The sequence below is a fragment of the Pundamilia nyererei genome, unplaced genomic scaffold (genome assembly GCF_000239375.1).
Source record: "Pundamilia nyererei isolate P.nyererei 1_Seehausen unplaced genomic scaffold, PunNye1.0 scaffold00065, whole genome shotgun sequence".
In the NCBI taxonomy this organism is placed as follows: domain Eukaryota; kingdom Metazoa; phylum Chordata; class Actinopteri; order Cichliformes; family Cichlidae; genus Pundamilia; species Pundamilia nyererei.
Genome location: NW_005187466.1, coordinates 3069913 through 3084521, shown reverse-complemented (window position 1 = coordinate 3084521; position 14609 = coordinate 3069913). Strand labels below are relative to the sequence as shown.

At 37.9% G+C, this 14609-nt stretch overlaps 1 protein-coding gene across 1 annotated transcript in view; it reads right to left on the bottom strand.

Annotated features, from left to right (window-relative positions):
* LOC102212722 (neuronal acetylcholine receptor subunit alpha-7-like) overlaps positions 1 to 14609 on the bottom strand; it is a 40019-nt gene that overhangs the window by 6436 nt on the left and 18974 nt on the right. The window contains exons 4-6 of the mRNA XM_005735854.1: positions 10093 to 10202; positions 2410 to 2489; positions 1140 to 1307 (exon numbers count right to left, since the gene is read on the bottom strand). Coding sequence (XP_005735911.1) covers positions 1140 to 1307; positions 2410 to 2489; positions 10093 to 10202 — 358 coding nt within the window. The remainder of the gene's footprint in view (positions 1 to 1139; positions 1308 to 2409; positions 2490 to 10092; positions 10203 to 14609) is intronic.

Genomic DNA, 14609 nt, shown 5'->3' with positions numbered 1-14609 from the left:
GTGCGCTCACTTGTATGGGGTCATGTCCTCCATTCCCTTTAGGGACTTTAACCTGACAGAACACTAACCCATGGGAACGTGTGTCACCCTAGAGACTTAAAAGTGCAGTCCCGAAGGGTCCAGACTGCTTTTTGGGGATAAGAGTTGGTTTTAGGGTAAAGGTTATAAATAGGTGAAGGGTGGGGGTAAGGCATTCAGTTGTGATAGTTCAGATTAGGTTAATGGGCTCAGGAATGGCTTAATTTAATGAGTTACCCCCTGAGACAGTGAAACAATGCGTGTCTGCTTGCTTTTGAGTGTGTGTTTGCACTCTTGCATGAACATGGGCATGTTCTAAGGCACCAGGACAGTGTGTGTTCTTGGCCAGCTAGCTGCCTGGCTGTGCCTGAATTAAGTGAACCATCCCTAGGCCAGCTGTCACCACACACACTCACAACCCCCCATCTATTCCCCCAGCCAGCTGGGTGCACCAACTCTGTGTGTTAGTCAGTTTGTGTCTGGAAATTATTCCATTGGCCTCCGATTAACACCCAAACCTGGATGAGTTCTTTATTTCCATATGGAGACACAAGCAGTGGAATATATATACGGTAAAAATATTGATAGGATGAGGGATAAAGTTAGGAGGATGATTTTAAACGGCACTTTGATGGGCAACTTTCCATGTTTTTTGATATGCTTTATCCATTTGAGTCATCAACCCTAACCCTAACTGTAGGCAAAATGCTGGAGTCCTTTCCTAGATGCTTCTGAAAGGCTTGAAGGTATGAACTGAGAGAGTTCTTTTTAACTACTTCTGATGGATTTTATTTTTAGCTTTGCCTACCTGTTGTGATCAGTATTTGAAATTAGCATCACCTGTATTGTACAGAAATGCTGTCAGAAACAGAATTTGTTGAAGATTTATTTAGTACTATAGTAAATAGAAGCTGCATTATTCACCCCATCTAAAGACCCCTTCGTTGTGGACTGATTGACTAAGAGAGTGGCATCTTACAAAGAAAGAAACACAGCTGAAACACCTGCTGTGTGTGACACTGATTGGATGTTTCACATAGTTAATGCTGAATCTCAGTGAGAGTCTTATCAGGGTCTTTCTTATTCAGCATCTATGCATGACATTTTGTTTTCGTTCTTACCAACAAGGTCCCACTCCCCATTGGGTATATATGTAGAGACATCGACTTCCATCATCTGGAGATCCAGCAACCAACCATTGTGGGTCCAGGAACCAAATTTCAGGTCACACTTCTGAATATCAAACGGGAACCACCGAACGTCGATGTAGCAGGTACTCTTCAAGATACCTGCAGATAAATTACTTTTAGAAACCAATCAGTTTTTTTATGTAAATATTTATTTTTAAAATAATAAAAAGTTACTTCTACATGACAATTTTTACTTAAACATACTTTAAATAAATGCTTCTCTGATACTAAAATCTAGTATATTCCAAACCATTTATTATAGGCACTGATATTCTTTTAGAATACAAATAAACATCAGCTTTGCGATTCAAAAAATACTGATCTAGAAACAGATCCAGAGCTTTAGTTAGTGTTATATCAAACATTAGATGGGGTGGGGGTGGGGGGGTGGAGTATTTGAGTTCAGTGGCCATGGCATCTTTGCTGATGCCAGGCAGGGTAGTTTGAGTGAGTCTGAAATTGCTGATCTCCTGAGATTTTCACCAGAACAATCTCCAGAGTTTACAAAAATTGCTCAGTGAGCAGCAGTTCTGCAAACAGAAAAGTGCATGTAAAAGACTAAAAGAGAATGGTGACACTAGTTAAAGCTGACAGAAAGATGATGGTAAGCCCTTTAGAAAGCATAATAAGTGGAAGACCATGATGCGCTCTTCTCCTGTCAGCCAAGAAGACAATGCTGAGGCTAGAGCTAGCTTGTGTTAATAATCCAAGTTGGTTGTAGTGGTATAACAGTTTTCTCTGCAAACTTGAACTTGTATGTCTGCATGCTATAGTCTGAATATTTTTGCTGACCATATATTTCTTATACCCATAATTTACCATCTTCCAATGGCTGTTGCAGTAAAACAATGCAAGACAGCAATCCAATTCTGTCTTTGTGAACAAGAAAGTGAGTTCACTGATCTTCCATGGCCCCCCAAGTCACTAGATCTATATCAAATGGAACAACTTTGGTATGTGGAGGAAGTGGAAACAGTCTCTAATGTTCAGTGATTGTAAAATGACATTGTCTTGGGAATCTGAATAGAGATTGTTCACCAGAACAGTGAGGTGAGAATGAGAAGGGTGTTGATGGCAGTGATAACAGTAATGATGATGTTGAGATAATGATGTCCCTAAGATGATGACAATTTGGATTTAGCATGTTGGGAGTAGTGTGGGACGGTAGTGTAAGAATATAGAAATATCTGGGATGTCTCACCTGGTGGAATGTACTGACAAGCTCCTGAAGCATTGACCAGCACATTTGTATGGAACGTGGCATCAAACCTCTCATCAGCACTATAGGGGGACAAGAGTAGTTAAATGGGGCATTTTATCATAACAATTAAATGGAAGAGAAAAACACACAGAAAGAAGAGAATAGAAGTTATTAAGCTGAGTCAGAGTCAACTACAAAAGTAAAGATAGACAAAAAAACATCAAGTGGTAAATGAAGGTGACAGAAGGCAGAGACAAGGGGGATTAGTGAAGATCCAGACAGAGTGTGTTTAATTTTGCTCATCATGTTAAATAAACACGGTCGTCTGTTACCAAGACGTCCTTCAAGCAGACCAGGGATTATCTATTTCGCATGCTCAAAATCTCTGGAACACAAAAACTGATTAATGTTTCTTTCAGAGAGTAAAAATAACCAGAAGAGTATCTGAGAAGTCAGTTGAAGAATACTTTTGCTTTGTTAGGCTGATTTGATTGTGTCATGCTGAAATTGTATCTATTGAGCTTCTGACAACACACATGCTAATAATAAAGTCTTCTACACTGACAGTTTAATATACCAACAACTAATTAACATCTAACAGTCAAATTAAACCATGCCACTGTTAGATAGTGAGCTACCACTGACTCATATTATGTTGAGATTAGTATGTGACATTAACTTCATTCATTCTAGGTGTCTTAACAATTATGGTTGCAATGTGGGATAAAATTAATAATGCCCCAGTCATACAGCTCTACAGACTGGTCAGGACCCATCTGGGAACTGGCAGGTTGCAAGTGGATGATGGAGGTTGATGGAGGGTGTCACTAGGAAAACAGTTGCAGGTGCAGAGACTGGTCAATGACCAGTGGAATAACCATGGAAGTGACAGACTTGTGCAACTAATCTCTCAGTTGTAGTAAAACTCAAGTGTTACTGTCCCTCAGCTAGTAGTTACCAAGTATTTGAGGTCAAACATGCAAAATCACAGGCAACTGTGAGTAATCAAAGCAATCACTATGACTTTTTGGTGAAGCATGTTCTTTGAAGCCAATTTCACTGTGCGAGCAACAGTGACCTCTATTCATTGTTGTAAAAGTAAGCATGTGAAAAATATAAAAAAAGTGTAGCTTTTAATAAATTCTAGACTGAAACTGAAATGTCTGAAATTGTGTACTTTGGTTTAGGACCAAGTAATTTCTGGTTCTGTTATAATTCAGACCTACTGAAGTAGGCACAGTGGCACGGTGGTTAGCACTGTTGCCGCACAGCAAGAAGGTCCTGAGTTCAATTCCACCATCAGGCCGGGGTCTTTCTGTGTGGAGTTTGGATGTTCTCCCCGTGTTTGCGTGGGTTCTCTCCGGGTACTCCGGCTTCCTCCCACAGTCCAAAAACATGCAGGTAGTGGGGATAGGTTAATTGGTCAATCTAAATTGCCCATAGGTGTGAATCTGTGAGTGAATGTGAGTGCGAATGGTTGTCTGTGTCTCTATGTGTTAGCCCTGCGACAGACTGGCGACCTGTCCAGGGTGTACCCCGCCTCTCGCCATATGACAGCTGGGATATGCTCCAGCGCCCCCCTCGACCCTGGAAAGGATAAGTGGAAGTGAATGGTTGGGTAGGGATTAGCTTGAAAAAAATCTGTTTACTCATTAAAACACATCTTGATTGAAATATACTTGTCAGATGTCAAAACTTGTCAATGAGGTCATCAAACGGAAAGAACTAAACTAAATTGCCAAGCATCTGAGTATGTTAGCACGGTCATCATGAGTAATTAGCATATCATTTTATCATTTAGCTCAAAGCCTCCTGTGTATAAGTATACCCTATCACGGTTGTAAACACTTTTGAGTTTTGTTTATGCTGGATAATGAGATGGAAAAGAAGGGGGAAAACTACCAAATGGACAAAGCATATGGACTGAAAACAGCCTCCTTGCAAAAGTAATGAACCGGTAAATGGCATACAATTATACCTATTTATCCATGTATTCATAACAAGTATAATATTTAATTCACATATTTCAGTATGCTGTGACCTCTTAAAAAGGAAAACTGAATGAGGTGCACTAGCAACTCAATATATCTCATTTTAAAGGATGAATGAATGTTAATGCAACTCAGACAACAGTTCGAACTGCACTGTTATTTTCCATTAGTAAATATTTACTGCTTGTAGCATGAGACTATATGCAACTGGAGAGTGAGGAACATTTAAACAACATTTCAAATTCTTCTGACAAGCTTTTTGCTTTGTGGGTGGAGCATAGATTTTAGTAAAGTTTCTGGGACTGAATCCAGAAGACGTGTAACAGGACAAAGCTTTAATGGATGCAGATTTACAATGCTACATCCATAATTTATATCTAATCATTTATTTCACTTAAAGGGTGGAAGACAGAGACTGTGAGAATATTTCAGAGTAGCTCTCATCCATTGCCTAGAATAGATGATCTTAGCATTTAGCCTTGTAATGGTATCCGGAATACATCTACCTCACATGGACAAATTAAAGCATTAAAAATTGAAATAAAAACATTTCATTTTTCATTTACTAAACCCTCTCTCAAAATGCCAATATAAATGTTTAATATTAAAGACAATGACTTGAATAATGTACAGCACACAGAGACCCAGGCATTAATGACTCCTTGATGTATAACTTTAACCGCATTTAATTAGATCACATATTAATAAAAGATCACATGGAAACTACAATATGTCTTAAATCCCAATTGACTTTTTATTGAGTTTTTTCTTAATGGGATTCTTCAAAAACTTTACTTTATAGCAATAAATAATTCCAAAAGTGTAATATCCCAGTATTAAACGTGAAAAAGAAAATGTATAAATCATAAATGGAAGTAAAGTATTACTTAAATTAAATTGGTCATTACTGCACTGTAACTTTAAATATGTTTCTCACATAGCAGTATAGAATATGAAGTCTGGTTTCAATAGTCAGTGGAGAAATGCAATGACACGGTCTGGACTGACATATCATTCTTGTCAAACACTGTTGTAGTGTGTGTCAGCAATTTATCTTTTAGATAACTAGCTATAATATAAAAAAGTAATGCTTCTTTACAGATAAATGGTCTATACTTTTTACATGAGAAAAGTAGAAAGCTTAGTCTTTTTGTATTCAAGCTTTCCAGATTCTATAAATGATGAAATATTCAAATCCATGTCTTTGACAGAGAGGAATTGTCATTGTATTCATATTTTATTCATGTGAGGAGATTATTGATTTGTTTATGTGCTGACACAAGCAAATACAAAATTACAACTGTCCCTACTTTTTGGACCTAGTTTTCAAAAATTCTTGACTAAGTCAAAGTCACTAACTTTCTTTAGAAAAAAGAAACAGAAAAAGACTATCCAGGATACAGAAAGTGGTACATTAAAATGCACATTCTCTGAAATAATATCAAAGTCAATCCACTGATCTTTGTCCTAAGGTGTTGCTGTATGAACTACCTTATGATCAAACAGTATCTGATACAAGTCCTGAGCCAGGAATCCTTAATGTCCCACTCAGAGACTCCAATAAGATGAAATTCTTTGAACTGGTTTTTGCTTCATAGGCATAAAAAAATAATCACCCTTTTTGAGAAGTGCAACTGCATAGGGTTTACCCTTTTTGTTCTCTCAGATAAAAGTCCAACTAAACACCTCTACACCAGTAGAAGGAATATGATCATTGGTATCTTTTCACTTCCTATACTGTCTGCTGCGTCTTCCCCACCAGAGAGGAGACATTCTACATTGCCAGTCAGACTTCATAGTCCCAGACTTACCTTGAGGGTTGAACATGAGCATGGTTGACCTGGGCTTAGACTTTGTAAATCTTAGGGGCTGATGTGAGGCTGATGGGACCAAAGCAAAGATGCTTGATCCAGGTTTTACTCTGACCAGGGTCAGATGAAAGAAAGGTCAAGTGAAGTGTCAACCATGGCTAAAGACTTGGAACTTGTAGCATTTCTGAATATCCACAATCCAGAATATAATCTACTAGAAATGTGCACTTGCATTAGAGTCCACCACTTGGGAAGGAGCGCACTTTACGCTGCCATCATCATCATGCTGTCTGTGATAAAATAAATAAATAAGAATTTATTTTTTGCACAAAGGGCTGAATGGTCTGAAGATTGACTTAAGGTCTATGTACACCATCCATCCATCCATCTTCATCTGCTTTATCCAAGGCCGGGTCGTGGGGGCAGAGAGGCCCAGACCTCCCTCTCCCCAGCCATCTCCTCCAGCTTATCCGGGGGAACACCAAGGCGTTCCCAGGCCAGCCGAGAGATATAATCTCTCCAGCGTGTCCTGGGTCTGCCCCGGGGCCTTCTCCCGGTGGGACATGCCCGGAACACCTCACCCAGGAGGCATCCTTGTCAGATGCCCGAACCACCTCAGCTGGCTCCAGTGTATACCATTGTAGCTTATTGTCAGCTGGCCCAACAGTCCTGATTCCCATGGCTTTCATGTTGTGTTTAAGGGGCATAGTAGTAAAGACAGTAAACATTTGTGACACAAAGTGGGCAGATCCTGGCCTAAAAGTATCTTAATTTTGAAAAGATCATTTGATGTGATTCCTTCTGGGAGTGAAGGATACCAATAATTGACATCTGACAAGTTGGTAAATACATTAGATTGTTCCCTATGCAACCAAAACCTGCAATGCCCATTACCTACTAACCCTTAGCAGTGAAGTGGTAAATCTCTCTGACATGGGGGATAGAGGTTTAATGTCGAGATTTGGTGTGGGTGGAATGAGGGTGGTCCTGTCACTTTGAATTTAAAAAAAAAATGTGTGTGCTAAAGCCTTGCCACTGCACTGACCTAGTTTCCCATTAGGGATTTGTAAAACTACATCTTCTCATAATTTTAATCTCCTCTCATGCTTGCTTTCTTGATTCATAAAAATAAGAGTAAATGATTTTACTCCAGATTTATGTTGAATCCATGAAGAATGTCATTTACAATCTAGGTCTCTGTCAGGAGCATATTGATCATTATCAGTTATCCCTACTGTAAGCCGCTTAATGTTCTGTATCATCCCTTGTAGACACCCAGAGCTCTTGCTTCCATCCCTCTTTCTCACTCATTCTCTCTCACTCAGTCATAGTTACGGTTTTACTGTTTCCCTATCTCTCCCTTATGAAAGAATATTTAATCAACTTAAAGAAGCTGAAAAAGAAACATCAGGAGTCAAATCTACCTCTGTCTTGTGTCCTGTTGTCTTTTTCCCATCGCAAGTCTACTTCTTTGTAAGCAAGAAGCAGTGTATTGTTGCAAGGAGTTAAGTGAAGCGCTGATGCCCTGTTTAATATCATCTGTTTTGACAGGTTAATAATGATCCACAATTACATAGCTGTCTGTTTTAGTCACATAAACTGGAGCACTATATAAATACCACTTCAGCGTTTCCTCAAGTGGCCTTGCCTTGCACATTTCTTTGATTAATGTTTAGCAAGTGGACATCCTTAAGTAAGAACTAGAACTGTCTTCCACTTTGCAGTTTAAACTGTAACGATTACTTACTATGGCCAATAAAAAAAATAAAAAAAATAAATAAATAAAAAACTTCCTAAAATTGTCTATGCTGTTGCAACTCCTAAAATATTTTACTGCAATTTTCAAAGGAATTTTAAGTGTTTCAAGACACCTACCAAATTCTTCTCTGAAGTGAATATTATTTCACTTTTTGTTGACTTTATTTATTTATCTATTTTTCTCAGCAAATGCTTGTAGACAAAATCATGATTGATGTGCCCCACAGAGGCACACTGGGTGTTGCTGTTGCTGTTGATTTTTATTATGTCACAGCTGTTTTGCAAAAGGGTAAATGTTCTGTGTTATTTGTTTACTGTGTAGGCAGCTGTCAGTATATGTTATAAAAGTCTAAAATCAGGTTATGTTTGAGGACAACACTGGTGCCACAGAAAAGGTCAAAATGCAAAGGACTCTGGAAAATGATCAAGTCAGTCACTGGCAGTAATGTGAGGTGCTTGAATTCTTCTTAAATCTGACCAGATCTAGACGACATTGTGAAAGCAGCCCAAGCGCTTTGTATTTCTTCAATCTAGCCAAGCAGGACAATGAGCACAGGAGCCTCATGTCCAGCCAAATATGCTGAAAGAAAAGAGGTTCTGTTCTATTGACCTCTGTATCAGAGAAGCCAGTGAGCCAGTGTTCAAGAGACAGATTATTTCCCCTTTGTGCTATTAAAGCCCAATTCTTTGATAAAGGAAGAAATGAGCTTGTTCAGATGGATGTTTCCAAGAGCCTGTGGTTCATTATTGAATTGAACCTCGTCTACAACCATGGTGACAGGGCCTAAAACATGGAATTAAGAGAAGAGAAGAATTCTCCAAATAAATAAAGGTAGTACAGAATATAGATTAAATTCTCTCTATTCTTCTGAAGCTTGAATCGTTATTAGTTTTCAAACTAGCCAAAGCACTGGCAATTTTACCCACTTGGCACAGTGCTTTCAGTAGTCAGAGTCCTATGCTGTTACTGGAAACAGATGCAAAGCCTAAAAGGAGTTATGGTTTATTCCCCAAAGAGGGAATTGGCTCGATCATTTAATTAAATGATACTGTAAGCAGAGTGATATTTCATCTATAGAATCTTTCATTCTGCTGTGTTTTTGGATACACAGATACATGGCAATGTAGTGTAGTGTTGTGTCTATTCACAAAAGAAAGCATATTTTTCTACATAGAAGAAGAATGGCGAAAGAGAGAAAATGTAAAAACCAAAATATATAATGAAATCTAATGAAAAATTAAATGGTAAAAATCAATTTGAGGAAACAGTGTTGATTATTCTAGTGGGCAGTATGATGTAATTAACAGCAAAGTGGAGGTTTTGTAATGTGGGTTGCCTGTCCTTATCATTTGCTTAAAGTCAGTACACTTTATTAAATACCCACTCTAATTCACTACACTTTACCATGTGAACAATTTTAAATACAAAATTGTGAAATACCAAGAACTGTGTAAGTTGTCATGCCCATGGACTGCAAATTATATAATGGGTAAATTTAGCAACTATTGCCTGAGAAACTACGTTTGAAAAGACATTATGAAATGTTTTACTTAATTTGGTCTGAAATAGTTTGTAAGCTTTTTATATTACTGTTGTAGCCAATTAATTGATGAATAAGTATTTTAACATGGTAAAATAAATTGCTAATTACCAAAATTGGACTAACAAATTCTAGTCATGATTATTGATTTGCTGTCATTTCAAAATTGTGTTTTTTACCCTTCAGATTGACATTTTAGCCAGAAGATGGCTTTCAAGTTTTGGCTTCTGCAAGCTCCAAAAACACAATTTCCTTTTCTCAGTCCTTTATGACTGATGATGGAAAAGGTTTATATCAAATTGTATTCAGTTTTAAGTTGTCAAAAGTCAGAATAGTTTTTTGTTTGTTTGTTTGTTAAAGAAGATTTTTTTCTGTTTCCGGTTGAAATAGTTAAAAGCCATTTGAGCAAGGCATGTTCTTCTAATGGTATTAGAAGATCTACATATTAACTTATAGTTGGATCTGCTAGATGAGCATGGTTCTAATCAGTAAAATAAATGAACAAAAGTTACTGGAAAGCAATGAAGTGACCCAATCACTAGCCTGATAAGACCAACTCAAAAAGATGAGAATGTAACATACCTGTTGTACAGAAGAATATCTGGGACCCACACTAGATTTGAAGGGAAACGGAGATTCTGAACCCCAGGGTAGCTGTCTGGGTTCCATGAGAGGTAAATGTCTGTCCAATGCTGAAAACAAAGTGTCAAATTAGAAAAAATTATATAAGGCAATGGAAAAGTGGAGGGTCAACAAAAGTGACATGTGAAGGAAACTTTTTCCCACCCTATATATTCGTGGTACAGTTGCATATATATCACATCACTGGTATTTCATAGCATTTTTTACTGAAACTATATCCATGCATATTATTGCTTTACCCTTGAATGACCAAAAGTATCAGAAACTGCAGTAGGAAGAAATCCACTGATAAGCTGGAATTTCCATCTGTTTTATGTGCATTGATATTAATTTTTGTTTCACATGGTATTTGAATCCTCATCTCAACTGATCTGAAAAGTTTGGTGATTAACCAAGAATAGTTATTGTAGATAGATTTTCTATAGCAGATCCTAGAGGATGAGGGTGTACAGGATTCTACTTTCCACTCAAACATTTTGAATATAATATTCAAAATGTTTGCTATGGATTTTTTTTCTTTGTCAAATCACTGTAAAACTACCACAAGATTTGTTGCTGTATTAGATACTCCTCTGTTTGCAGATAAGAAGCTTTTTAAGTCCTTAACAAGAGGACAGCTTCAACCCATTAGAAGTCAAATATTTCCTCTTCACACAGACTAATACAGCTGTTGGCTCTTCTACTTTGTCTCTAACTCTGATAATGAAGCTTGGCACAGAAACGTTGCCAGGCCAGCAGTTGTTGGCACTAACCATGTGCAGTCCCATTTGAGCCTGCCAGTATTCAGCTAACTGAACACAGCATCAAAGGGTTCAAAAACACAAAGAGTGAGTGTGATATGTGTTGGTTCTGTGCTTATTTTCATTACTTATAATGCACAGCATGATGATATATGATCCACAGTGGTATAAATACTGGCATTCATCCTGGCATCTAAAAGTATGCTAGTATTATGCTTTTTTCTAAATCTGTGTGCAAGCACACGTGTTACCCAGATTAACCACAATATTGAGCATGTCTTTACAATACCATTCACTGTTTGGAAATCTAGTTGTCAGGGTATTCATGTGGACAGACCATTCACCCAAACATTACATGGCAAGCACATTTACTCACGGCGAAGGTGGTTACAGGATAAAGTGCTTCGCCATTATAAAAAAATCGGCTTAGGAGTGGCTTGACCAAGTGTATTCAGACTTAATAAAATCCATAAATTAGTCTGTCACACCCAGTCCATTGAGGTCTTGTCCTACTACTTGCAGCAATCAAAGAATCTGCTGCTAACATCCGAGTGACAGACACTACAAGACATAGTTTTTCCATGCTCCAATGAGTTGGATGTGTTTTTGCTGCATGAAAGCTATATGGTGTGTATATAAATATATGGTGGAGGCATTCAATTGCTGAAAGCACAGGGCAAATTCCTCATGTACCAACAAAAATCCCCAGAGCTAAAGTAGCAACAGTATATTTGGGATCATATGTGCATGCATGTATTTTTATAGTGTTTTTTTTCTTCCATTTAAAAGGTTTAGTCCTTGTGACTGTCAGCATGTTTCCACACCATCTGTCAGTTAAATATACAATAGAAAATGATTTCAAAGATATTCCATCCATCTCAAATGGGCCTGCTGCATATGTCTGCACTCACGCAGCTAATGACTTAATCACTACACTTGTCATCTGTGGGCCTTGGCGGTTTGGTGCTTCTTTTCATGTTCATTGGCTGGAAACACACAACTAACAGCCAACAGAACTAATCACAGCTCACTAACTTTGTAGTCTGTCAGGAACAGATGAGGAGGACTGAAGGCTATGTAAGGTAACAGCTGTCTAAGAATAGGTATGGAGTTGCATAACATAAATTCAAGACAGCATCACTAATTTGAGATTATGAAAGGCTGATTTTTTTTCTTCAAATTCATATATGACACATGTGAGTCAACTGCAAATCCAAAGAGGTAACAGAGGTAATTGAAAATGTAGCACTAATCTGATTTTCGTTATTTGCAAGGGTGAATTGATTTTATTTGCACTGCAATGGCCATATTACTATATAAATATTCTACAAAATGTTGGTTTCATAATCAATGGATTGTTAACAATAACACAATTTCAGATACACTATTTTTATTTGTTTATTTGTTTTTTATTTTCAGTGCTGAGTATTTCAGTCACATCTGGATGTAGAACAATCATTGACTGATAAACCTGTAATCTCAAACTTGTCCTTTCTTTGACTGTCTGGCTGACTTTGTATGAGCTGGTTAATGTAAATCTTAGGTCTTTCTCAAAACTTGCAATGTCTGCAAAGCCCCCTTAAGCCACTGAACCATAGTAGATGCCGGTATTAAAGAGGAGGCTTCCTGAATAATTGATTTATTCAACTTGTAAGGTAGTCAGCAGCCAACTCAACGTGACGGCTGTGACATACTTAATGGGATCTTCTGAGTGTGGCTGTTGTTATAATGAGACTGTTGTACCTACCTGGCTGGTTTGATGTAACACTTTTCCTAGAGCTACTAAACGCTGCAATCCATATTTTTTATGCTATTTACTTCTTTGCCAGTTTCTATTCTGATATAGAAATTCTATTTAAGTGGATAAGAGATAGGAATTTGTCTGACAACAGCATAGCAACCACACACAGGTTTTGGTGGACTGTGTTGAAGCAATGCAAAGTTTTTAAAGAAATTATGAAAGTAGTGCTTGGAAATATATGCACGCAAAATTACCACAGATAGTGTGGCATTTGCTGCAACCTGCAACCTAAATCAACAGTCTAATCCATGTTTCCCTTCACACATACAGTCATGCAATGTTTTGACTGGACTGCATAGAGTAATGTGAAAACAAAGTACACCCTTACTGCTTACATGGGAATTAAAAGACAGGTGCTACTTATCAAATAGATTTGAACAGTTTTAGCAGTTTGCTGGTTTAGCTAGCATTCAGGCATATTCTAACACATGCAGCCTCCCCAGGAATGGATGTGCCTGTAAATTTACCGCAAGGTCAGATCAAGAAATGCTCAGAGAAATTGCAAAAAAACCTAAGAGCTGCATCTCAGATGCTACCGGCCTCAGTTAACATATTAAATGTTAAGGACTTGTAGAAAGCATGTCTTGTTTGGAATGTTTGCCAAGATAAAGCTCTCCTCTCTAAAAAAGAACACAGCAGCAGCTTAAGTTTGTGGTTTAAGCCAAATGGCTTTTGTAACAATGTTTTTTGGAAACTTGAGATCAAAGTGGAGATGTGTGACCATAAAGTTCCTAATCCACATTTGGCAAAAAAACAAACACAACATATAGTACAAACACCTCATGCCAGCTGTCAAGCACAGTAGTGGAGGGATACTGATTTGGACTTGTTTTGAAACCAAAGGACTTGGACAACTTGCAGTCATGAAATCCACAATGGGCAATGGCTCAGTCAAAGTCCAGACAACAATCTAAAATGTGGCAGTGCTTAGGATAGATAAGTGGAGTTGTTCTTATGTAGTACCTTTCTAGCCTGTTTGAACACTCAAAGCTCTGTATACAGCATGTCTCATTCAAACGCACATTCATACAACCATTTTTTTCTACATCTTAGTGTTTTCTGTCTTACATTCATATTCCGATGAACTCATCAAGAGCAACTCAGTGTTCAGTAACTCATTCAAGGATACTCTAGCAGACTGGTGCAACCAGGGATCAAACCTACCATCCTTCATTTTAGTATATGACCTGTCCTACCTCCTGACTAACAGCCATCATGGAGGGTTCAGCATTAACGAATATCTGCAAACCTCAATTAACTAAAAAAAAAAATAGAATATATCAACAATATCAAATTTGTCCCACAATGACATGAGAGACTAATGAAGTCATACAGGAAACAATTACTTCAACTTAGTGCAAGTTATTTCCAGTAAAGGTGAGTCTCACAGATGGACTTTTAACAGGAATCTACATATTTTGTATTAAATACCTCTACACCACAACAAAGTAAAAACCTGAACTGTTGACTCTCTACAATGAAGATATTGTGTAGCAGTTATGCTTTGGGCAGTATTTAGTTAGCATGGATTGGTCCACTTACCTCCTTAGGGAACACGATAAATACAGATCAATACAAAGTTGTTCTGAGTGGTCAAATTTATGATGACATATTTCTGTGCTGACGGCAGTGATCCTGCACAAGCTGACAACGAACCTATCCACAAGACACTAGGGGTTTATGGTTCAGTGGTTTGATGTGTATGAAATGGATGTGAGTCACTTCACAGTCACTAGAACTCAACCCAGCTGAACACCTATGGGAGATTTTGGATTGATGTGTTAGACAGACGCCGCCTACCATTATCAAAATATAAAGTGGGAGAATACAGTGGGGCAAAAAAGTATTTAGTCAGCCACCGATTGTGCAAGTTCCCCCACTTAAAATGATGACAGAGGTCAGTAATTTGCACCAGA